A 24,880-nucleotide genomic window follows, 5' to 3' on the forward strand; every position below is an offset into this window, starting at 1 on the left:
CAGCAGTCAGGCTATTCAATTCAAAATTAAACAGATAAGAACCCTGACAACTGAAGTTCCCTTCAGGGATGAATAAAGTGATTCTGATTCTGATAAAATGTAGAAAATTACTTGAAAAATTGTCCAAAAACACTGATCTTAAGCTCAGTATTTGCTGAATGTGTTTATTTTATTTTGTCTGATCCTGTTTTATTCTTAGTTACACAGTTTTTGGGTTTGTAAAACTTTTTTATTTTTAAAGTTCAGCATTTTTATTTCTTGTCTTCATTCTTAAATCATTTCTAGTGTAGTGAAGCAGCTGAATTAATTTTTCTACATGTTTGACATTAATTTCACTTAGTTTTTTGTAAATTCACTTTTTTGAGTCACACAGTTCAACATTTAACATTAAAATGACAAAAACACTTCCATAATAACTCAAAAATGATTCAAAACGACAAAAATGGATCAAAAATATTGATGGGAAGCTCTAAAATGGATGATTTGATGTATAAATAAAGTATAAATAAATTAATTCTGAGTTTAAATTATTTCAACAAATACAATCTATCAAAAAGTCCATATTTTAACTTCTTTATGATTTTTAACTGCAGCTCTGCAGGAAAAACAACTGAAACTGCAGCACAAACATAAAACAACAGAATATAAACAACATAAACAGTAAATGGAGCTCAAACGACCTCTGGACTCATTAAATATCATCAATATTTCCATTTGTGAGAAAAAATAACTTTTCTGCTCTGAAAAGTCTCTAAAAGTTCTGAATTCAGGTTCGTTTTCGATAAATTTCACTTTTTTTATAAAGTTTTCCTTCAGTCTTAGGGTCAAACATTTTTTAAAATCTGAAAGTTTTGCTGCTGAAAGTAAAAATATTCAACATATCGGACTAAAAACTGACAGAATTATGGATAAAGTTCTGAGTTAATCGATACGTTTACCTGCTGCTGATCGGATCCATTAATTCCGTCATCAATAACTGAACTCCGAGGTTTTCAGAATCAGCTGGACGCCGTTAAAACCGGAAAACAGCCACAGATAATCTGTCGAAAACTGATAGAGGATCGATAATGATCGATAAGCTGCTGCTCTGAACGGACTCGGTACAAACAGAAACTCTGGTTTTTACTTCAGGATGGAGAACAACGTCTTCGGCTGCTGCTGCCATAGACAGGCTGCTGCGGTCTGAGCGACGCGACGTCTGACGTAGGACCGGTGGCGTGACGTCATCACGTCCCGTGGGAGCCGTGGGCCGGAAAAAAATCAACACAAATCAGCTGTGAGTTAATTTACTATTAATATTATTGTTGTTGTTGTTATTAATTCTCTAAACATGAATCTATTAGACATATTTAACTTTTAATGTCGATTTAAAAACTCACATTATTTAATAAAGTACTGTTTTACTTTATTGCTTTTTAGTCAAGTACTAAAAAAGTACTTGCTTAAAAAAAACACAAATATTTTTAGTACTTGATTAATTTTGAAATCAAGCACTAAAAAAGTAGTTGATTTAAAAAATAATCATAGACTTTTTAGTACTTGATTTTTTAAAAATCAAGTGCTTAAAAAAGTACTTAATTAAAACAGTAATCCAGTACTTTTTTCGGGCTTGATTACTTTTTAATCAGTACTAAAAATACTTGGGTAAAAAAGTAATGAGGTTTTGAAAAAGGAACTGAATTGCATTTTACTCAAGTACAAAAAGTATTTGATTACAAAAGTAAATAAATCCGTTTTTGTACTTGATTACTTTTACAATGAAGGATTAAAAAATGGCTTGATTAAAAAAGTAATTAAGTACATTTTTCTTTTTTTCTTCAAGCTGCCGCTGGGGGGCGTCCCGTGACCGCGCATCCAGTGTGTGTGTGTTTACTACCACCTGTCAGACTGCTGTTTACGGGTCAGTGATGATGCCACCATGCTCCCCCCTCCTCCTCCTCCTGCTGTAATTGATGCTCTTGTTGCCATGGACACCCGGAGACTCCCGAACACTTCCGGAGGTTGTCTCCGATCCGGACGGTTCGGTTCTACCGGTGGAGCTCGGAGCTTCCAGCGGCCTCCTCCATCATGCCAAGCCGCCAGAAGCAGCTCCTCTTCTCGGTGTCCGGCCTGCTGGGCTTCTCCTGCGCCCTGACCGCCGCCGTGGCCACCGGGCTGCCGCTGTGGATCCGCGGGGCTGCGCTGTGCCGCACCGGGGCCGAGCTGGTGAACGCCTCGGAGCCGGAGCTGGAGAAGTTCCTGGGCGAGCTGAGCTACGGGCTGTTCTCCGGCCAGAGGGTGAAGCAGTGCGGCCTGGGAGGCAGAGCGTCCCGGTTCACCTGTGAGTCCATCAATCATTCAGGCTGGAGCTGAATAATTCAGGGACAGGGACCAGTCTAAGTCCTGAACTAACGGGTCATAACTAACGGATCAGCAAGAGCTGGAAATAGATTCTGGTTTCTTAACTTTCATTTGTAAAAGTTCACTTTCTTTTAGTACAAAACTCTTAATATATTTATATTTCTGTTTCTGTTGAAGGCTCTGAGACTGAAAGCAGAAACTAATGAATTAATAATATTATTGTGTCTGTGTGGATTTTTGTGTTTGTTTATGTTTGTTTTGGGTCTCTTTTTGGTTGTTTTCTGTCCATTTGTGGTTGTTTTGTGTGTCTTTGTGGTTGTTTGCTGTGTCTCTTTTTAGTAGTTTTGTGTTTCTTTTTGTCTTTTATTGGTTGTTTTGTTTATTTTTATGGTCATGTGTCTCTTTGTGGTATCTTATGATTATTTTGCATATCTTTATTGGTAGTTTTGTGTGTCTGTGTTGGTTTTGGGTCTTTTTGTGTTGGATTGCTGTGTCGTTTTGGGGGTTGTGTGTCTCTTTATTGTGGTTTCGTGAATCTTTTTGAATGTTTTCAGTCTGTATGTGGTGCTTTGTTGTCGTTTTGTGTTTTTTGGGTGGTTTTATTTCTCTTTTTTGGTGTTTTGTGTTGGTTTTGCCATTTTTTGTGTATCTCATTTTGGTGGTTTACTGTCTCTTTCTGATTGTTTTTGTCTGGACTTCTGTCTCTTTATAGATGTTTATTTTTGGTTTGTGTCTCTTTGTGGTTGTTTTTAGTCTATTTGTGGTTTTATTTTGTATCTTTTTGGTGGTTTGGTGTCTGATCTGTAAACAGTGAACAGTTTCTCTCCCTTTGTTTTATGTTTGTCGCCATCAGAAGCAACTTTGTGGGTCTCTTGTCAGATTGGTCCAGTACAGACTGTTACTGGTCCCAGTTAACAGGAGCAGCCGTCCATCACTAACTGGTTTCTGCCTGAGCAGGTCGGAGCTGCTGAGGAGGAACAAAGCTGCTCTGTTCATTCATTCATTCCTTCTGTCCGTCACCACACAATTCCAGGTCTTCATCAACAAACTGATGCTTTCACCTGTCTTTGTTGTGTCTTTTTGTCGTCATTTTCTTTGTTTTGTTGAGGTTTTGTGTCATTTAAAGTTTGTTTGGTTTTGTTTTTTTGCATTTGTTACGTGTCTATTTAAGGTCATTTTCTGTCTCTGTGCGGGTTTTGTGTCTGTTTGTGGTTGTTTTTTGTTTCTTTGTGGTTGTTTTGTGTCTCGTGGGGTTTTTTGGTCTCTTTAAGGTTTGTTTGGGCCTTTTTGTAGTTGTTTTGTGTGTCTTTGTGGTGGTTTTACATACTTTGGTAGTCTTTTTTTGTATGTCTTTGTGTAAGTCTAGCTAATTGAGGCTGCTTAGGTCTATGGAATTTGTCCCTCAGTCTGACCTGCAGGTTTCTCCCATCTCTCCCAGTCTTCCCAGGCCTGCTGAATGCCATCCCAGCAGGCCTCCACGTCACCGTCATCTTCTTCTGTGGTGTCGTGATCCTCTTCTCCTCCGTGGCCACCGGCTTCTTCTTTTTCAACGCCTTCGGTCGACCCTACGAGACGCTGCAGGGTCCTCTGGGACTTTACCTGTGGACCTTCATCTGCTGTGAGGAACCCGTTAGTTTTTTGTTTCTCTCTGTGGTGGTTGTTGGTCATTTTATGTTTGTTTTGTGTCTCTTTGTGGTTCTTTTTCAGGGTTCTCGGCAGGATTTTTTTTCAGCGTAACGGCAGGTCCTCCTGCACGCGCGCGCAATAGACGGGAACGGGTCAATCGACAGGAAAGTACGGCTGAGGTGGGGAGACATAAATTAACCTAGACAGGCACCCAGTTGATAAAAACAAACACACATGGCGTTATCTGTCAAAATAACAGCGCAGCGGCCCTAATCGCAGTGTTAACCCTTCCTGTTCAGCCCCCGACCGTGGTCAGGAAGCCCGGGGTTAACCCCCTTCACTTCCTCAGCAGCCGTAGAGGCAAAGACACAGGAGCCCAGCCGTATCGAAGAACACTGCAGCCTTTATTGTCTATAAACAGTGGCTGAACCGCACAGTACCGCCAACCCAGCAAATACACACCTTCTCTCCTCCTCCGACTGCCCGTCTGTCTCACTTGCTCTCCCCCTCCCTCCCACACACACATGCTGCTCTCTCTCCCACTCTCATGACGGAGCAACACACTCTCATAACAACAGCGTAATCTTTGAAATGCGCTGGCGTAGCAGCCCTAATCACAGCGTAATCTTTTAAACTGAGCGTAACGGGCCGTTAAGACTGCGTAACGGGCCGTTATGACAGCGTAACGGCCCGTTACGCTGAAATACGCTGGCGAGAACCCTGTTTTTGTTCTAAGTGTAGTTTTGTGTCTCGTTGTGGTTGATTTCTATTTTTGGTTATTTTTTGTCTAATTGTTGGTACATTGTCTTTATTTGTCATTTTTGTGTCTTTTTGTGGTTGTGTTATATCTCTTTGAGATCATTTTGTGTCTTTTGGTTGTTGGTTTATGTACATTTGTGGCCATTTTGCGTCTTTTCGTGGTTGTTTTGCATCTTTCTATGATTCTTTTTCATCTCTTTGTGGTTGTTTTGTGTCTATTTTTGGTTTTTTTTAACGCTATCTTGGTCATTAGAGGAAGAAACTGTGTTTGATTAAACTCTTGCTGGGACGGTAGTCAGGTGTCTGTTTGCTGTAATTAGGTATAAAATATGGATCAGTTTGACTTTCGTTTAAAAGGATCTTAGACAAACAGGGCGATAACAGAGACAGAAACAGAGCCCGAGGCAGGAGAGGAGGGTAATAACTGGAGGGGGGTAGTTAGAGAGGCAACCTGAGGCTGTTTATTCAGAGATAACTACCCTCTGATTGGTTCCTCCATCACAGGTTTCACCTCATGTTACACACGTGGACAAAATTGTTGGTACCCCTCAGTTAAAGAAGGAAAACCCACAATTCTCACTGAAATCACTTGAAACTCACAATAGTAACAATAAATAAAAATTTATTGAAAATCAAATAATCAAAATCAGCCATCACTTTTGAATTGTTGATTAACATAATTATTTAAAAAAACAAACTAATGAAATAGGGCTGGACAAAAATGATGGTACCCATAACTTAACATTTTGTTGCACAACCTTTTGAGGCAATCACTGCAATTAAACGATTTCTGTATTTGTCAATGAGCGTTCTGCAGCTGTCAACAGGTATTTTGGCCCACTCCTCATGAGCAAACAGCTCCAGTTGTCTCAGGTTTGATGGGTGTCTTCTCCAAATGGCATGTTTCAGCTCCTTCCACATATGTTCAATGGGATTCAGATCTGGGCTCATAGAAGGCCACTTTAGAATAGTCCAACGCTTTTCTCTCAGCCATTCTTGGGTGTTTTTGGCTGTGTGTTTTGGATCGTTGTCCTGTTGGAAGACCCATGACCTGCGACTGAGACCAAGCTTTCTGACACTAGGCAGCACATTTCTCTCCAGAATGCCTTGATAGTCTTCAGATTTCATCGTACCTTGCACACTTTCAAGACACCCTGTGGCAGATGCAGCAAAGCAGCCCCAAAACAATACTGAGCCTCCTCCATGTTTCACCGTAGGGACAGTGTTCTTTTCTTCGTATGCTTGGTTTTTGAGTCTATGAACATAGAGTTGATGTGCCTTACCAAAAAGCTCCAGTTTGGTCTCATCTGTCCAAAGGACATTCTCCCAGAAGCTTTGTGGCTTGTCAACATGCATTTTTGCAAATTCCAGTCTGGCTTTTTTATGAGTTTTTTTCAGCAGTGGTGTCCTCCTTGGTCGTCTCCCATGAAGTCCACTTTGGCTCAAACAACGACGAATGGTGCGATCTGACACTGATGTACCTTGGCCTTGGAGTTCACCTTTAATTTCTTTGGAGGTTGCTCTGGGCTCTTTGGATACAATTCCAACGATCCGTCTCTTCAATTTGTCATCAATTTTCCTCTTGCGGCCACGTCCAGGGAGGTTGGCTACTGTCCCGTGGGTCTTGAACTTCTGAATAATATGAGCCACTGTTGTCACAGGAACTTCAAGCTGTTTAGAGATAGTCTTATAGTCTTTCCCTTTAAGATGTTTGTCTATAATTTTTTTTCAGATGTCCTGGGACAATTCTCTCCTTCGCTTTCTGTTGTCCATGTTCAGTGTGGTACACACCTTTTCACCAAACAGCAGGGTGACTACTTGTCTCCCTTTAAATAGGCAGACTGACTGATTATGAGTTTGGAAACACCTGTGATGTCAATTAAATGACACACCTGAGTTAATCATGTCACTCTGGTCAAATAGTTTTCAATCTTTTATAGAGGTACCATCATTTTTGTCCAGGCCTGTTTCATTAGTTTGTTTTTTTAAATAATTATGTTAATCAACAATTCAAAAGTGATGGCTGTTTTTGATTATTTAATTTTCAATAAATTTTTATTTATTGTTACTTTTGTGAGTTTCAAGTGATTTCAGTGAGAATTGTGGATTTTTCCTTCTTTAACTGAGGGGTACCAACAATTTTGTCCACGTGTGTAACTGTGAGTCCACTAAAACCTCCATCCACTGATTCATCTGCTCTAAAGCTCTTGTCACATTTTCCTCACTGTTTTGTGTGTCTCTGTGGTTGTTTTGTGTCTCTTTGTGGTTGTTTTTGTCTTTGTGGTTGTTTTGTGTCTGTGTTTTTCTGTGTCTTTGTGGTCGTTTTGTGTCTGTGTTTTTCTGTGTCTTTGTGGTCGTTTTGTGTCTTTTTGTGGTTGTTTTTCATCCCTTTGTGGTTGTTTGTGTCTCTCTGTGATTGTTTTGTCTGTGGTTGTCAGAACCGTTAAAGAACACTGTTGTGTAAATTAAAATGTTTGGATCTCAGAGTGTCATCCCGTTGTTTTGTGTTGCTGCTGCAGGTTTGAGCAGTTGTCTGGTGATGATCCTTTTTGCATCGGAGGTGAAGCTTCATCGTCTGTCCGAGCGAATCGCCAACTTCAAAGAGGTGAACTTTGTGTTCCAGACGTACAGCGAGCAATACGACCGATCCTTTTGGCTCTTCTTCCTTGTCTTCCTCCTGCACGGACTCAACGGCATTCTGATCCGACTGTCGGGAATCCAGTTTCCCTTCCAGGAGAGCAAAGAGGTGGACCTGGGCGGCGGTGCTGCAGACCTCATGTACTGAAGAAAAACAACCATCAGCTGCAGGAAACTCAAACCAAGACACCAACTATGATTCCTGCCGTCCAGCCTGAGGCTTGAGGACATTATTTTCTACATTTGTTAAACTTTTAGTGTAGAAAAAGCCAGAAAACTGTGAAAATGTCTTCAAATGTTTGACTTTGTTCCACCAACAAACAAGGAAAACCAGCAAATATTCACATTTAAACTGTTATTTAACTCATCACTGGTGTTCCTGCTACATCATTATTAGTATGTTTTGGTTATTAGTGAGTTACTTTGAGCTGTTTATCATTAATCTGACACATACTAAAAACATGTAGTTTATTAGCTTTAATGGATTTAAATCTACTGCATTTGTATTGTGTATTTAGTTTTATAGACTTTTACTGTAAATGTTCAGTGGAGCACTTTTCTATTTAAATGTATATAAACACCCATTAAATTTATTATCTGAGTTTTAAATCCGGTTTCTCACATTTTGTGTTGATGCATCAATCGGTTGGTTCGGAGATGCAATGGTGGTAAGTATTGTATAAACTATGGAAGAAAAACCAAGAAAAGCTTCTGAAAACCAACAACTCATTAAAATCACATTTACCTTTGGTACAACTGTGACCATGTGGTTGTTAATTTGCCAGTTTTCTCTTTATTTAACAAACTGGGGCATTGAATAATTGGGGGCTCGTCCTGGATCTACATTTTGGGACCTTAAAGCTGATTCTAACCTTTTTCATGGTTCAATATCTCCAGAAATAAAACTCCCACAGTCATGAAATTTGGTGAGAACACAGACAGAACAGTTTCCAGCAGATCGTAATGATTAAATGGATCCAGCAGAGGACAATTATTTATTTATTTGTCCTTGAAAATGGAAAAAAGTGCAAACTTTTCCAAACGAGGCTGCTATTGTGACCCCATAAACATCCTGTAAGTGTGTATAAATGGATGTAGCTAAATTGCCTACTAAAAAAACAGACTCTGGTTGACATTTCATCAAACAAAACACACAAAAAAGCAACAACCAGAACCTAAAATGACATCTGATAACAATCAGAATGAAGATTAACTTATTAGTTCCACCCGCTAATTGTCCGTACATCTCATATTTGGATCAAATCTTTAAATTCCACACCTCTTTGGAAACCACTAGAACACCTTTAGTGGTCCAAATTACTATATTTTTCAATCAATCTTCTCTTTTTGTATATTTTTTAGCATTTGTTTTATGGTTGGACTGATTTTAAGATCCAGAATATTGAATAAATTTACCCCAGAAATAAATATCTACCTTTTTTATGGCAGTTTGAGCAAACAGCTTTTTAGACTTTGAATTTCCTCTTAATTCATAGTTTCCAGTGTGTCTCTTTAGGGATGTTTTTGTCTCTTTGCAGTTGTTTTGTGTCTCTTGGTCATTTCCAGTATTCCTTCTGAACAGTTGTTGGATGTCATCAGTTAGCAACTTTTTGTTTGCCTTAAACACTTTAAATTCAGGCCCTGTGACAGACTGGTGACCTGTCCAGGGTGTCCCCTGCCTTCACCCAAGTCAGCTGAGATAGGCTCCAGCATCCCTCATGACCCTAGTGAGGATAAAGCGGTGTATAGAGAATGGATGGACTTTAAATTCAGTTGATTATTACATAGAAACATGGTTAGTGATGTGTTGGTGCTTCAGGACTCACCGTCTACTGCTGCTGTTGGAGCTTCTTCATTGGTTCTGATGGCGGCGTGAAGCTGAACTTTGGCGTTTCTTCCGTTTCCAGTGAACAAAACGACTTTTAAATGTGGTTTGGAACACGAAAACAAGTCATCTGCCTAGAACTTTAAATTATTCATAGGTTTTCATACAGTTTTTGAAAAAATGCAGCTTGTACATCAGTACAAGTGGTCCACGTAACATCTACCAGGTTCTACATCTTTCTAATACACTATAAACTCTCTGGTCAGTTGCAAGTCAACGCAAGTCATGAATAAAACCAAAGAGTTCAGTGAGGAGCTAAAGGTTTTAAGTTCCAGTGGCCACAGTGCAAACCAGAACCAAAAGCACTAAAAATATAATAAAAGAGACTGAAAATGTTTCACTACTTCTATACTTAATCAGCTCTGTGACCCATACTGAAGTGAAATCAATGCAACTTTGAAGATAAATATTGATTATAAAGCTTTAGGTGTCAACATCAGCTCCTCTGACATCTCACCTGTTTTAAAGGATTTGGTTCTGATTCAGACTAAAGCAGGTTTTTCTTTTGTCTGGTCTCCCATAGTGACACCGAACCGTCCATTTATCTGGAGACGTGTTGAGTGAATCCAACAATCGGGTCTGAGTGGAACCTGAAGAACACGACCACGTGGTTCTGCAGGGGGTTGGTGTCCTGTTGTTGTTAATTGTGGTGTCTTGTTCAATAGGAACAATTAAAGGAAAGGATTTCATCCTGCTGATGGAAGACTGAGACTCACTGGACCCCCAGAAACCTGAAAGACCTGAGAGACAGAAAACCAGACAGAGAATAAGATAACTCACGGATAAAGTAAAAAAATCTGAGTCCATTTGGAAAAAATACAGGCGTAAAGTCTACAAATCTGACTCAGTTTAGAAGAATCTGGACAAAAAATCCAGAAATCAAACTCAGTTTAAAAGAAATCGGCACAAAATCTATAAATCGGATTCAAGTTAAAAGAAATCAGGAAAAAAAAATTGAAAGTCTGACTCAGTTTAGAGAAATTCTGACAAAATCTGAAAATCTGACTTAATTTAGAAGAAATTGGCCGCAAAGTCTGGAAACCAAAATTGGTTTCAATAAAATCAAATTCAAAGTCTCAAAAATAGACTCAGTTCAGCAATTACACAAAACTAAAAATGTAACTTAAATTAGGAGAAATCAGGAACAAACTAAAAATCTGACCTAATTTTAAAGAAATCAAGTACAAAGTCTAAAAAAATAGAAAAATTAGACCCAGGTTAGAAGAAATCAGGAACAATGTCAAAAAAATCTGTTTTCATTCAAAGAGAATCAAGAACAAAATCTATAAATCACAATTCATTTTAAGAGAAATCAGACACAAATTCTAAAAATTAAACTTGGTATAAAAGAAATCAGAAACAAAATCTAAAAATCAGACTCAGTTTAGAAGAAATCAGGAACAATATCTAAAATGTTTACTTAATTTAGAAGAAATCAGGAACAAAATGTAAAAAAAATCTGACTCAGTTTAGAATAGTTTAGGAACACAATTTAAAATAAGACTCAGTTAAAAAAATCAGGCACAACATTTTAATAATCAGATCAAGTTGAGAAGAAATCAGGAACACAAACTAAAAATCAGACTTCAGTTTAAAGAAATCAGGGACAAAATCTAAAAATGACAATTAATTTAAGAGAAATCAGACACAAAGTCTAAAAATTAAATTCGGTTGAGAAGAAATCAGAAACAAAATCTAGAAAAGCCACATCCAGTTGGAAGAAATCAGGCTAAAAATCTGACTTTGTTTAAAAGAAAATCAGGAACAAAATCTAAAAATGACAATTAATTCAAGAGGAATCAAAAACAGAATCTAAAAATCAGACTCAGTTTAGAAAAAAAATCAGGAACACAGCCTAATAATTTAGACTTTAGAAGAAATCAAGAACAAAATCTGAAAGATCAGACCAAGATAGAAGAAATCAGGCATGAAATCTCAAAAATCTGATTCAGTTTAGAAGAATCAAGCACAAATTTCTGACATTTTTGAACCGTTTTTGAGTAGATTTCAGCTAATTTTCAATTGTGTCTGATTACAGCTTCAGAAATGTGAATGTTCACTGCTTTTACACAATAAATTAAATAAACTGTCAACCGAAGATCAATTTACAATCAGAATAAATGAAGTGATCTAATAATGGTTGAAAAAAATGGTTGAAAAACACAAATCTGCAAGGTTTCTTCTCCTTCTCTTTTTAAACACGGTGAGGTTTGTTCATTAAGACAGTTGAAGGGATTTAATTAGTTTGAGCTGGACTCTGCAGCCTTCACTATAACTAACCTCTCCCAGTCCTGTGTTGACTCGCTGACAGACCGATTCATTGGTTCGGAGGTTAATTCCCTTTAATGAGTCCATCGCTGGGGGTTGGACTGTTTCCTGGAAGACTAAACTGAGGGCGGCACAACAAAAGAGACGGTTCAGGTTCAGATGGGTCAGTCTGAGGAAGCTTCATCTGATCGGCTGCAGGTAAAATCATCCTGATCAATAATACTCAGACAGCTTGGATTATTTTAAAACGTTTTCTGTGTTCTCTGAATTTGAGTCTCGTTAAAATCTTCCAGCAGCTGTTTTGTTTGGTGGGTTGAAGATGTCAGTGGCAAAAACTAATTGAAACTGTTAACCAGGTTAATCATCTGAACACTAAGACTCAGGGTTAGAAACTGTAAAAATGGGATTTTCAACTTTCTGCAGAGAAACAACCAAATCTAAGCTTGAAATTGTAATTTTCAATATCAATCACTTTATTCTGCATGCCTCATTTAAAAAATTGTCAAAAATTAGCTGCTTGCATGAACCAGTCTGTAAAAAACAAATAATTTTGTACTTTTGGATGTAACTGTGAAGCCTTCAGTGACTCAGCAATGATCAACAGTCACGCAATAAAAATTCAAGGAGTTCTCAGCTAAACTGCTTTTTGCACAGAGCCTAGAGGAGACAAGTACAGAAATAAACGTAAATAGGTAATTATCTATAGTATATATAGTCAGCATTTATTTTCAGTAGTAGTAATTAACACCTGTAGGCACTGGAAAAATGCTGCAAATGCTAATTTAATTTTTTATTTTTATGTTTTACAATTTTGTGAATATGTTCAATGTGTGTGTTTTCAGATGGAGGTGGAGCTTCAGCAGATCCTGGACGAGGTGTCCGAACTGCAGCAGAAAAGGAAAGCTTTCACATTTAAAATTTAAAATTGAATTGGTTGGTTGGATGTTGGTTGGTTGGTTGGATAGATGATGGATGGTTGGTTTGTTGGTTGGTTGGATGGATGTTGGATGGTTGGATTAGATGTTGGTTGGATGTTGGTTGGTTGGTTGGTTGGATGTTGGTTGGTTGGTTGGTTGGATGGATGTTGGTTGGTTGGATGGATGTTGAATGGTTGGTTGGATGTTGGTTGGTTGGTTGGATGGATGTTGGTTGGCTGGTTGGTTGGTTGGCTGGTTGGTAGGTTGGTCGGTTGGTTAGTTGGATGGATGTTGGATGGTTAGTTGGATGTTGGTTGGTTGGTTGGCTGATCGGTTGGATGGTTGGTTGTATGGATGGATGTTGGATGGTTGGTTGGATGTTGGTTGGTTGGCTGGATGCTGGCTGATTGGTTGGCTGGTCAGTTGGATGGTTGGTTGGTTGGTTGTATGGATGGATGTTGGATGGTTGGTTGGATGTTGGTTGGTTGGTTGGTTGGTTGTATGGATGGATGTTGGTTGATTGGTTGGCTGGTCGGTTGGATGGTTGGTTGGTTGGTTGTATGGATGGATGTTGGATGGTTAGTTGGATATTGGTTGGTTGGTTGGTTGGTTGGTTGGTTGTATGGATGGATGTTGGATGGTTGGTTGATTGGTTGGCTGGTTGGTTGGTTGGCTGGTTGGTTGGTTGGTCGGTTGGTTAGTTGGATGGATGTTGGATGGTTGGTTGGATGTTGGTTGGTTGGTTGGCTGGATGTTGGTTGATTGGTTGGCTGGTCAGTTGGATGGTTGGTTGTATGGATGGATGTTGGATGGTTGGTTGGATGTTGGTTGGTTGGCTGGATGCTGGCTGATTGGTTGACTGGTCAGTTGGATGGTTGGTTGGTTGGTTGTATGGATGGATGTTGGATGGTTGGTTGGATGTTGGTTGGTTGGTTGGTTGGTTGGTTGTATGGATGGATGTTGGATGTTGGTTGATTGGTTGGCTGGTCGGTTGGATGGTTGGTTGGTTGGTTGTATGGATGGATGTTGGATGGTTGGTTGGATGTTGGGTGTTGGTTGATTGGTTGGTTGGCTGGTAAAATTAGAGTCACTTTAGAGTAACCATAGATTATATTCTGTTGTGTTGTTTTCCTGCAGGTTGCAGATGAAACACACAGTTGTGAGTATCTTCATGTCAAATTCATGAACTTCATGTTGTCTACATGCCTCTATTTCTACATATGTTTATCTATACATTAACATCCACTGATTTAGGCTGATCACAGATGCATCGGCTGTTTGAGCCACAAAGGCAGCTATCATGTGTACCATTTGTATATAAAATAGACTTGATTTTATTCATGTGTCCTGAGTGGAGGTCATTAAACACCAAAGGAAGACTTTGTCATGGTGCCCATTTACTAGCTTGACTAGAACAACCACAGTTCATCTACAATACATGAAGGATGAGTGATTTAGGAAATGGTAACAGCAGTTACAAAATATTGGATTGGGAACCAAAAAAAATTAATCAGGACATCTTTTTTATTGAAATTAAGATGTTCTCACATTTTTATTGCCATTGTTACACAATTTAGGCTTTTTTCCTCTCAAAATGTCAGCTTTTTAACTTTGTTTCTTGACTTATTGTTCAGAATATACATATTTTTTCTCAACTGAAGCCATGACTAACTGAGCTGTGACCAACAGTCATGCGACAGAAAGATTTCAGAGTTTTCTCATGAACTGCAGTCAGTGTTTCCACAGAGCAGACAGGAGACAACTATAGAAAAAATGCAGTAGGTCTATTGTATGTACACTCACCCTTTTTTTTATTTTTTTACAGTATTTCTCGCACCTGTTGGCACTTCGAGCAATGTTGTACATAAAGTTTTAAATGCATGTCTGACTTCTCTCCTTTTCCTCAAGGTTGTTTTGTTTCCATAAAGGTACAGAACTTTAGATTGCAGTGAAAAAAGCCAATAAATGGTTTGTAGTTTAATAGAATAAACTGCTCAGCTCTGCCCCCTGCTGGTTGTGATGAACTCCCTCATGTTCAGCTGTTTGTTGCAGTGCAGAAAGTGATCCTGTATCAGTCAGGATTCAGTTTCATGCTGCGTCTACCTGCTGCTGGCTTCAGGTGTGCAGCTCTTACTGCAGTCAGCATCTTAGTTTAACAGCATGAACATCAGCATAGCATCAGAGAGCTGTCGGCTGTGGTCAGGAGTACAACTGTAGTACAAGTGTAGTACTGTGAGTAGTTTAGAAGTATTGGTGATGACAGACTGCAGGTTGAACTACATTGAGCTGCTTCAAAAGGAAGTGAACAAGAACCCTGATGTGAGTAACCGCTGTTTGTTTTATATCCTTACCAATACATCGTTTATCTTTAATTTGCTCCTGTCACATTTTTCCTCACATTTTCACTGCAATCTAAAGTCCTGCAGCTTAATGGAAACCACGATGAAGGAGAAACACTCACTAATGTCTTCAGTGCAGTTTGACACAGCCAGAATGATGGAGATCCTTAAAAAGTTGAATTTCTTTGTTTATTGTACGAAACTTGTTCAAAATAACTTAAAACTCATCCAAAATGACTTAAAAATGACTCAAACCAATCAAAGATAACTTAAAACTGGTCTACAGTGACTCCAAACTTGCCCAAAACGACTTAAAACTCATCCAAAATGACAAAAAATTCATCCAGAATGACTCAAACTAATCAAAGATGATTTGAAAGTTGTCTAATATTAATCGAAACTTGTCAACAATGACTTGAAGCCGGTCTCAAGTGACTCAAAACGTGTTCAAAATGACTAAAAACTCAACTAAAATGACTCAAACTAATTGAAGATGGCTTGAAAGTTATCTAATAATGATTGAAATTTGTCAACGATGACTTGAAATTGCTCTAAAGTGACTTTAAACTTGTCCAAAATGACTTAAAACTCGACACAATGACTCAAACCAATCCAAGATGACTTAAAAATTACCTAATATTAATCAAAACTTGTCAAAGATGAATAGAAACTCGTCTGAAATAACTCAAACCAATCCAAGATGACTTCAAACTTGTCTAAAATTACTAGAAACTTGTCCAAAATGTCCAGAAACTCTCAAAATGCATTCACAATTATTTCAACTCAAAAATGAAATATCTGTAGAAGTTGTCTGAACTCATAAAGATGGATGCAAACACTAATTTTTAGAGTTCGGGGCTTATTTTTGTTTGAGTGTTTGAGCTGGTCGTTTTCTCCTCAGAAGCTGCTGGATGTGGGGAAGGAGGAGGACCAGGAGGAGGCACCTCCACCCAGCAAGACCTTCACACCGCTGTGCTCCATCCCCAGGAGGCTGGTGATCTCCACCAGCCTTGGAGGGACGCCGGTCACCCCCCAGCTCACTGAGGTAACCCCGTCACCTGACACCGCTGCTGGTTACATAACAACACCTAAACCTGGATGGATGAGTTCCAGTATTTATGCTACCATACTCTATAGCAAGACAGAAAGAGATGGAGTATGTCCCCATATGTGGAATGTCAAATGCCAATGCAAATGTAGTGTTAGAGGGTAAATGTAGCGTTACGGGTTAAATGTAGCGTTACAGGGTAAATGTAGTCTTAGAGGGTAAATGTAGCGTTAGAGGGTAAATGTAGTGTTAGAGGGTAAATGTAGTATTAGAGGGTAAATGTAGTACTAGAGGGTAAATGTAGCGTTAAAGGATAAATGTAGTGTTAGAGGGTAAATGTAGCATTAGAGGGTAAATGTAGCATTAGAGGGTAAATGTAGCATTAAAGGATAAATGTAGTGTTAGAGGGTAAATGTAGCATTAGAGGGTAAATGTAGTGTTAGAGGGTAAATGTAGTGTTAGAAGGTAAACGTAGTGTTAGAGGGTAAATGTAGTACTCGAGGGTAAATGTAGCGTTGGAAGGTAAATGTAGTGTTAGAGGGTAAATGTAGCGTTAGAAGGTAAATGTAGTGTTAGAGGGTAAATGTAGTGTTAGAGGGTAAATGTAGCATTAGAGGGTAGGATGTACTGTGACTTCTCAAGCTCCAAAAGACATAGGAAACTCTTACCGTTTACTGTGTGTACTACGGGCAGTTTATGTTGTCAAGCAGAGAACATTGTCGTGGGTTTAGCTAGCAGCAGGCATCATGACAAAGACATTTAATGACCTCCGGCCAGAACTTATATGTTCAAGGCATACTGGGATTGACTAGGACTGTTAATCTGATGCAGTAACTGCATTGAATACATATAAACATTTTTAGATAATAGTATATTTATGTTCTAATGAATTTATGAGTACCTCACAGTAATAGGGTTCGAGATGGGCCTAGAACTGTTTATAGGTTTTAACTACTATTAAGTTTGATGTAAACTGGAAGTAATATCATGACCTTATTGGAAAGGTCAAGTCATGCAGTTTTACTTGGTACCTGCTACACCTTGCTTCTCTTTCTGCTCAGAGCCTGAGGAGGATTCTGTTTGGTGGAACTTTTCACGTCTTCAACTATGAGTGGAGAAAATCCTTCTTCCAGTTCAGAGAGCCCAACTCAGAGTTATCCTACGCCCTGGAGACCGACAGGGTGAGAAATACTGCTGTTAGAAGTACAGTTTACAACAAAAATTAGTTCTTTAGATACTCGTTCCCGATGTTGTTCTTTGGATGGTTCTCCTGCTGGCCTCTTCTTCGAACTTCTGGAGACTGGAAGTCCTCTTATCAGCCAGTATTTTAGTTTATCTACAGATATTCATTGTGCATTTGTAGATGTCATCAACACTTTTACACTCATGCAGCCCCATTTCATCACACTAACACCTCTGTGCTTCACTGTGGTGGTCTTGGTCTGGTTCACACCAAACATGTCTTCTTCATGTCAGAGACCAGCCACCATCAGTTAACTATCACTTAACAAGGAAAACCTCACTGAGATTAAAAATAAATTTTTAAAGAGCATCTTGATCCAGACAAACATGCAGACAAGTACCGAAACATAAAGAACCCATTCAGTCGTATCAAATCCAGACAGGTCAAGATTCATTACATCAACCCAACAACTGGAGTCTCACCTGGTCAGGTGTGTGTTTCAGGGTGGGGCTCGGGCCATTCAGATGGTTGTCCAGGCTCGCATCATCAAACACCTGCTGTTCATCCGGCCGAGTGGCTCAGACAGACGGACGCTGCACAGGTGAGGTCATTACATCACCTTGTTTGATATGTTGAAGACGATACCTGCACCTGTGAACAGGAAGATGATGGAAAACACATCTGTAATGTGACGCCGTAAGGTGGAGATGAGACAGGAGACAGAAATATAATCGTCAACACCGTCTCTGACACCTGAGAGGAAATCCCTCAGAGCTTCTGGGGAGAACAACTGGATTTCCTTTTGGCTGCTGACGATGCTTCACCTTCATCTACGAGTCCTCTTCAGTTCTAATTGACTTGGAGAGTCTCAGATGAAAATTATCATCAAGAAATCACATGACTAATGACCCAATAAATGACTCAAGACTTACATGTGTTGAGGTATGAGTTGTGATACTGCCAGAAGACGGACGACTCAAGGAGGTCATCTAGGGAATAGGTGTTAAACAGGGTGTTAATACCATGAAAGTGCCACAGGAGGGATCACTAAATGTGTGGATAGTTGTTAAATTACATCACCATGGTCTTAAAAGCTATGAAACTGCCTGGTGACAGAAGATTCAAGGTGGTCACCTGGTGAGAGTGCCATGGGAGGGTTGACTCAAGGTGTTCATAGCACTGACATTACCTGGTGAGGTAGATTGTGGAACTACCAGGTGGAGGATAATTAGAACTAAACTGCAGCATGAGGGATGACTCAAGGTTATGAAACTACCAGGGGAAGAATGACTCAATGGGTGAATAGTGGTAAAACTACAAGGTGGGGATAAGTCAAGGTACAAATGGTGGTAAAATTTCTTGGAGGCAGATGACTCATGGTGGCCACTGGTAAACAATTGTGAGGCTGTTAAAAGCTGTGAAACCACCAGGGGAGGGATGACTTCAGGCATGAAAAGTGGTTTTAAAATGTTGGTGGTTCTGATCAATCAATTATTACTGAGAATACTAAACTCTGATGTGTTTGTTTTACTTCATCTCCCTCCAGTCTGAGTGATGTCGGACAGAGGGACCAGGAGAGGGCGTTAGCGGCAGCGCTATCTGACAGCCTCTGGTTAGCTGGACAGGAAGTGAGCGCTATTGTTACCTTGGTAACTGAGGACTACTGCATTACGCCTCACCTGGACTACAAGATGGATAACTTCACAGAAAGGGTATCTATCAGTCCTCAAAGGAATTTTTACTGTTGTTCTGTCTGCGCGATAAATGAACATCATCATGCATGTTCTTTACGTGTCTTTTAGCTGCAACTTTTCACGTTCAGCAAGAAAGAGGATGTCAGGAAGTTCCTCCTCGATCACATCCAGTGTGTGAGTACATCCAGGAAACCACATGATCAGTCAGATCGATTAGTTCTGTGTATGAACATCACATCATCAGACAGTCTGAGCTCTTGTTCACATATGAGCAGATATTTAGTTTCAATGAAGGTAAATGAATCCAAACACCTCTGATGTGTTTTCTTGTAGTTTACAGAGGAGGGAGGTCACGGCGTCATCCTGTTCCTTTACAGCCTCATCTGTTCCCGAACAGTCGACAGGTAACAGCAGTGTGAAACCTCACCATTAACGCCCCCTGCAGGATGAAAACACCACATTCTATGAGCATGTAGCAACACTTTATATCATAGACTGTATATAAAACACGACTGTTGCCTCTGAAACCTGCATTCTTTCTAACAACCAGCAGGGGGTGACTCATCTGTGAGGCTAAAGTCAAACACTAAACTTTAAATTCAGATTTCTGCTGCTGCCAGACTCGAGTTAGAGGTTACAGGGTATTATGTGATCAACAGTGAGCTAAAAGTACAAATACAGATTATGTGTTGTCCTCTTGGTCTCAGGCTGAAGGAGGATCTGGACTCAACCACCTCCCACCTGCTCTACCTCAGTCTGGGCAACTTCGTCTGTCGTCAGGTAAGAAGTTCACCTGGAAATATCCTCTCCCCAGACATGTAGACGCTGCTCTGTCCACACTCAGAGGCTGTGCGGTGTTTCTACCTGTGCAGTAACCATAGTATAAGATGTATATCAAAAGGTTCTGAAACACAAGAACAGTTACAAGCGCTAAAAGTTCAGAGTCAGGAGACCAAGCAATGTCACTTTGTCAATGTCAGGATTTGTGTTACAGATGTTTTTGTGACTTGAATTTGTGAATTTCTTCCTGGAGGGCAAACTTTCACAAAGGTAGTGTCTACGGATACGGGTCCGTATACGGCACTTTCCATTTGCCGACAGATACGGACCCGTACGCGAGTCTCGCGAGTCAAGAAGCTGCTAACCACTGCAAACTGTTGAAAGGTAAGCAAAGGTTAAGGTTAGGGTTAGTATTAGGGTCAGGTTTAGGGTCCGTACCTGTAATACCGATGCTACGGGTCCGTACAGCTAGCGTCTACCGGGAGTCACGTGGCCAGATCTCGCGTATCTGATTGGCAAATGGCAAGTGCCGTATCTGTAGTCCACAGGCTACGGGTACGGGTCCGTACCTCTAGCAACAACCTTTCACAAACATCACAACATGTGTCAGGAGGCAGTTGGATGATCCAGCCCTCAGTGGAGGATCATCATGGTGATCAGAAGAGGGTCTGTGGCTACCATCCATAGATGAAATAGCAGCTTAACAGTGGAAGAACTGCAAAACGACTTAAAAGAGACACAAAATGATGACAAAGACACACAAAACAACCAAAAAGAGACAAAAAACAATCATGAAGTGATAAACAAATGACCAAAGAGATGAAAAAGAACCACAGACACTAAATGATTACAAAAAGACACAAAACCACCACAAAGAGATGTAAAACTGCTACAATGTGAGAATCAACCTCCTCACAGACACACAAAAAGTGACAAATTTGACCAAAAAGAGACACAAAACAACTACAAAGTGGCATAAAAGGACCATAAAAAGATGCCTAACAACTAAAAAGAGAAATGAAATGACCCCAAAGAGACACAAAATCAACAAAATGTGACAAAAACCACAAAGAGATGCCAAATGACCATCAACAAACAAAAACTGACCACAAGGAGACAAAACCAACACAAAGACTCAAAGCAACCACAAAGAGATAGAAAATGGCCACAAGACACAAATGACCAAAAAGAGACACAGACTGACTCAAAGGAAAGATAAATTAATCACAAACAGATCGAAAACAACGAAAAAGAAACAAAAAATGACCTCAAAGAGACACAAGACCTCCACAAAGAAACAAATGACCAAACAGAGACAAACGGTGGGAGCCGATCAAATTTAAGAAGAGTTTTTGGTTTTTAAGGCACAGTCTCTAAACTTGTGATTATACATCATACAGACATATGAACAAGGTCTGCTGACATCACACTTGTTCCTCTAGCGGCCCAGTCGGACCACTGTACGCTGCACTCTGTAGAACGGTCCAACCATGAGAATCCAGAGTATTCTGGTTGTGTACTTGTGAGAGTTCCTGCAGGGCTCCTGTATCTCTGCAGGCGTTGCTGAACCTGCTGCTGACCGGCAAAGCGACTCCTCACATCTTCAATGGGACGCTGTACTTCGATGAGGACGGGCGGCCTCTGGAGCGCCCCCTGCAGGGTGTCAAGTCTCGCAGCGACATTGGATTCCTGCACTGGAGTCGAGAGCAGATGGACAGAGGCAGACTGCCACAGGTAGGAGGCTTTACTGGCTACTACCAAACCAAACCACTACCTTTACTAGTACTACTGATAGTAGTAACATAATTTTACTGCTGATGACGACAGCTGCTACTGTTAAGGTGGAATTACCTTTGTGCTACAGTGTAACAATTAATTCATAGTCCAGGGTCTGATTTCACTCTGTGACTGCAACACAACACAGATGTATCATGTTTTAATTACATGCTCCAGAGTGATTGTGTTTACATAAGTTCTCCACTCAGGAAAATAGCATCAGACACTCCAGTTAAATATGCTGCCATGGGACCTTAACTTAGGAGCCAAAAATAGGAGCCAAAGATTCCCTCTGAATGTCAATCTCTGCAAAAATCAACATCTAGATTCAGCCGTTGGTCCATTAACCTCTGATTCTGCTGCATCCTTCTATATCATTAAAAAGGTCAAGGATGTAGACAAAACTAGTCCAATCAGAAGCATTTAAACGTCACAATGAATCCTTGAGAAATTATAGGAAAGAGGTCCTACAGGAGTAGAACAGCCTGCAAGTTTCTTTACTAGAAAAACTGCTTAATGATGTTTCAGATTAGGAACTTTCTAGGGGTCAAACTATCTCAGGGAACTTAGTTTAACCCCTAGTACCTACAGGGGTCCGTTCCTCAAAAGTTCCATGCTCCTTCAGAAAGTAAAACTAATTCCAAGAATGAAGTTTTGACCCTGGTTCCTTCAGGTTTCAGGTTGTCCAGAGCTTTCTGATCCTTCAGAAAACACAACTTTTTGTAGATAACACCATCTACAGGAAGTGAATTTAGATCATGGTTGCTCCGAATTTCAGTTCCTTAAAAGTTTCCTGAACCCTATAGAAAGCTGATGCTGTGGAAACAGCTTTTTTATGCCCTAGAGCAGGGGCTTATGGAAGTAAAACTGTCTCCTTATACTGAGTTTAGAACCTAGTTTCTGCAGGTTTCAGCTTTTCTTTTTTTCTTTTGTCTTTTTTTTTTTTCAGCTTTTCAATAGTTTCCTGGTTCTCAAGAAAATGTGACATCATGAGGTAAAACTATCTCCAGGAAGGGAATTTAGACTAAATTTCTCTTGGTTTTAGTTGCCTCTGTACAAGTTCTTAGAGTGGAAAACTGCTTGACACAAGGACTTTCTGTAGTTAAAACATTTTCAGTTCCTCAAAAGGTCCCTGATCTGTCAGAAATTGCAATTGTCTTGGGGTAAAACTATCGCCAGACGCTGCATTTAGACTCTGGTTCGTCCAGGTTTTAGTTCCTTCAAAGGTTCCTAAACCTTGGGTAGAGTTCCTGCTGTAGAAAACTACTACCACACCAGAGCAGGGACTTTCTCAGTGTAAGACCATCTGCAGGAGGTGGATAAATAATCTGGTTCCGTCAGGTTTAGGTTCCTCAAAAGGTTCCTGAACCCAAATGGTGATTTCCTGCCATGGTAATGTAAGTCTGTTATTTAATTTGCTGTGATGGAGAGCAGAAGGTTTGCTGTCTGAACTCTTGGTAGTCTCACCAGCATCAGACCCTGAAGGATCGCAACTTAAAGACACCATCAGCTTGGGAGGATTTATCATTTTTAGTTTCAGGACAGTAAAAACATTTCCATGCATTTACATCCAGAAATCAACTGTATCCAGCCACCATGTGACTCCACAGGGCTAATTTGTCCTGTTTCTGCAGGTGGGCAGCATGCTGAAGACTCCCAGGTTTCCAGTGTGGATCTGCTGCATCAACAGCAGCTACTCGGTTCTGTTCAGCCTGAACCGCTCGCTGCTGTCCGACTGGAGGATGGAGCATCTCTTCCAGCTGTATTACTACAACGGCCAGAACTCCCAGAGAGAAACCGCCAGGCTGACCGTCGGTGAGAACCTGAAGTTTAATCCAACATCTTTTTTGGGGCAAATAGTATGGTGCCCACTTGATTACTCCAAAGGGTGAATAGCTTTTTCAGTCCACAGACATTAGCAAAAATAGAACTCTATAGAGTTTGGGTGGAATAAACCTTTACAACCCTAATTTGCTCATTAGAAAGTACAATTAAGTTGTAAAAAGCCTTTACAACCAGAAATACTTGAGACAGAAAGTATTATTTTAAGTGGAATAAACTTTAAGAACAATACTCTTTTGGACAGAAAATATTGTCTCGGAGGACAACACCTGTTAAACTCTAAGTAAATGGACAGAAAGTACTAGCTTTGGTGAAGTAAACCTTTACAACTATATAAATGCTTGGACAGAAGGTAGTATTTTGAGTGGAATAAACAATGAAAACTATTGTGCTTGGACAGAAAATAGTACTTTGGGTGGAATAAATCTTTAAATATATAAGTACTTGGACCGAAAGTGGTATTTTGGGAGTAAAAAAAACCTCTAAACTATACACATCTTGACACAAAACGTTATTTGGTTTAGAAAAAGTGGTAAAATCTTAACTCATTCCTTAGAGAGTCTTATTCGAGTGAAACAATCCTTGAAACCATTAAAATACATGGATAAAAAGTAGCACTTTGGGTGGAATAATCCTTCAAAACTTTGACTATTTGGGCTGAAAATAGTATTTTGGGTGAAACAAATCAGCAATATCTTAACTTGTTTTGTAGTAAGTACTATTGGGTAGACTTAACCTAGAAAAGCTACAAGTCCTTGGACAGGAAGTAGTGTTTAAGGTGAAGCAAACCTTTAAAACTAGACATGCACTTTAGTGATCATCTAACTGGCAAGTGTCTGCTGAAACTTTCTTTGTGTTTTAATTGAATTCATGTCCTCCTGCTGCAGATACTCACTCCCACCACTGGGAGGCGTCGTCCAGACACTCGGACAGAGATCCGGAGAAAAAGTTTCCGTCTCTGGAAATGACCATCAGGACCAAGTGGGACGGAGCAGTGGTGGACTGGAACAACATTTTACCTTTCTACTGAGGCTCACCTGGAGCTGATGCTACAGCGCCCCCTGTCTGTGGGTATGGACACAACTGGAGGTTTGAAACCCCTGATAGCATCTCTTCATCTTCAGCATGTGACTGACGAAGTGTCCTCAGCTGCTCAGGGTCGACACTTATCTGGATCATCACTGAGGACTTCGATGATCTTTCAATGACCGTCATCAGCTGCAGCTTCCAGGAATAAAGTTTCCAGAAACCAAAGCTTCCTTCCTTTAACTGTAATAAACTGCATCACACACGTCAAATAAAAACAAAAACCAAATCAACCTGTTTCCAATCTGTGTTTCCATGGTGATCTAAAGCCTAAGAATTAGATCGATTAATGAGATGCCTGTTTCTTCAACTACCAAAGCAACTTATTATCAGAATAATAATCTTATAGGACTCTACACAAACCAGTTCCTGTTTCCTACCAATGAGTCCATGCCAACATTTTGTCCAAATATCTAAAAACTGGACTTCTGTCTTGTCATATTTGTCAAACATCAAAATCTACTGATGTTAGAGCCTCAAAAGTTGGTGAAATGTCGATCAACGACTGTATTTTAGTAGAAATAGGGATCCTCCATATATATACACTTTCAGAGGTCACAATATGAAATTTGTGCACCTTTTTCCACTTAAAGTTCTAAAAATGACTGAATATTGTCATTCTGGACAACTTTTAACTTCTTTTGGACATTTTTCAGTCATTTTAGGCTTATTTCAAGCCATTTTGGACAAGTTCTAAGTA

At 39.9% G+C, this 24,880-nt stretch overlaps 3 protein-coding genes across 4 annotated transcripts in view; 2 read left to right on the forward strand and 1 right to left on the reverse strand.

Annotated features, from left to right (window-relative positions):
* Positions 1-1,190, reverse strand: part of masp1 (MBL associated serine protease 1) — a 21,520-nt gene extending 20,330 nt beyond the window's left edge. Inside the window, exon 1 of one of the 2 annotated variants that reach the window (XM_022222173.2) lies at positions 939-1,190. In XM_022222173.2, coding sequence (XP_022077865.2) covers positions 939-970 — 32 coding nt within the window. In that variant the 5' untranslated portion in view covers positions 971-1,190. The remainder of the gene's footprint in view (positions 1-938) is intronic. The other variant, XM_022222175.2, reaches the window with a different exon arrangement.
* On the forward strand, positions 1,161-7,971 carry clrn1 (clarin 1). Its single transcript, XM_022222176.2, has 4 exons — positions 1,161-1,276; positions 1,823-2,320; positions 3,779-3,958; positions 7,245-7,971. Exons 2-4 carry the CDS (start codon positions 2,068-2,070, stop codon positions 7,508-7,510), a joined length of 699 nt encoding a protein of 232 aa, XP_022077868.1. The 5' UTR covers positions 1,161-1,276; positions 1,823-2,067; the 3' UTR covers positions 7,511-7,971.
* Positions 7,972-14,688: 6,717 nt separating this feature from the next.
* Positions 14,689-24,292, forward strand: mindy4b (MINDY family member 4B). Its single transcript, XM_051958082.1, has 11 exons — positions 14,689-14,751; positions 15,673-15,816; positions 16,881-17,000; positions 17,506-17,603; positions 18,549-18,714; positions 18,805-18,870; positions 19,030-19,100; positions 19,404-19,476; positions 21,034-21,210; positions 22,887-23,067; positions 23,982-24,292. The coding sequence occupies exons 1-11, from the start codon at positions 14,689-14,691 to the stop codon at positions 24,122-24,124; spliced, it is 1,302 nt and encodes a 433-aa protein (XP_051814042.1). The 3' UTR covers positions 24,125-24,292.
* The last annotated feature ends 588 nt before the right edge of the window (positions 24,293-24,880 follow it).

This window comes from Acanthochromis polyacanthus, chromosome 13, assembly GCF_021347895.1.
Source record: "Acanthochromis polyacanthus isolate Apoly-LR-REF ecotype Palm Island chromosome 13, KAUST_Apoly_ChrSc, whole genome shotgun sequence".
NCBI classification, from domain to species: domain Eukaryota; kingdom Metazoa; phylum Chordata; class Actinopteri; family Pomacentridae; genus Acanthochromis; species Acanthochromis polyacanthus.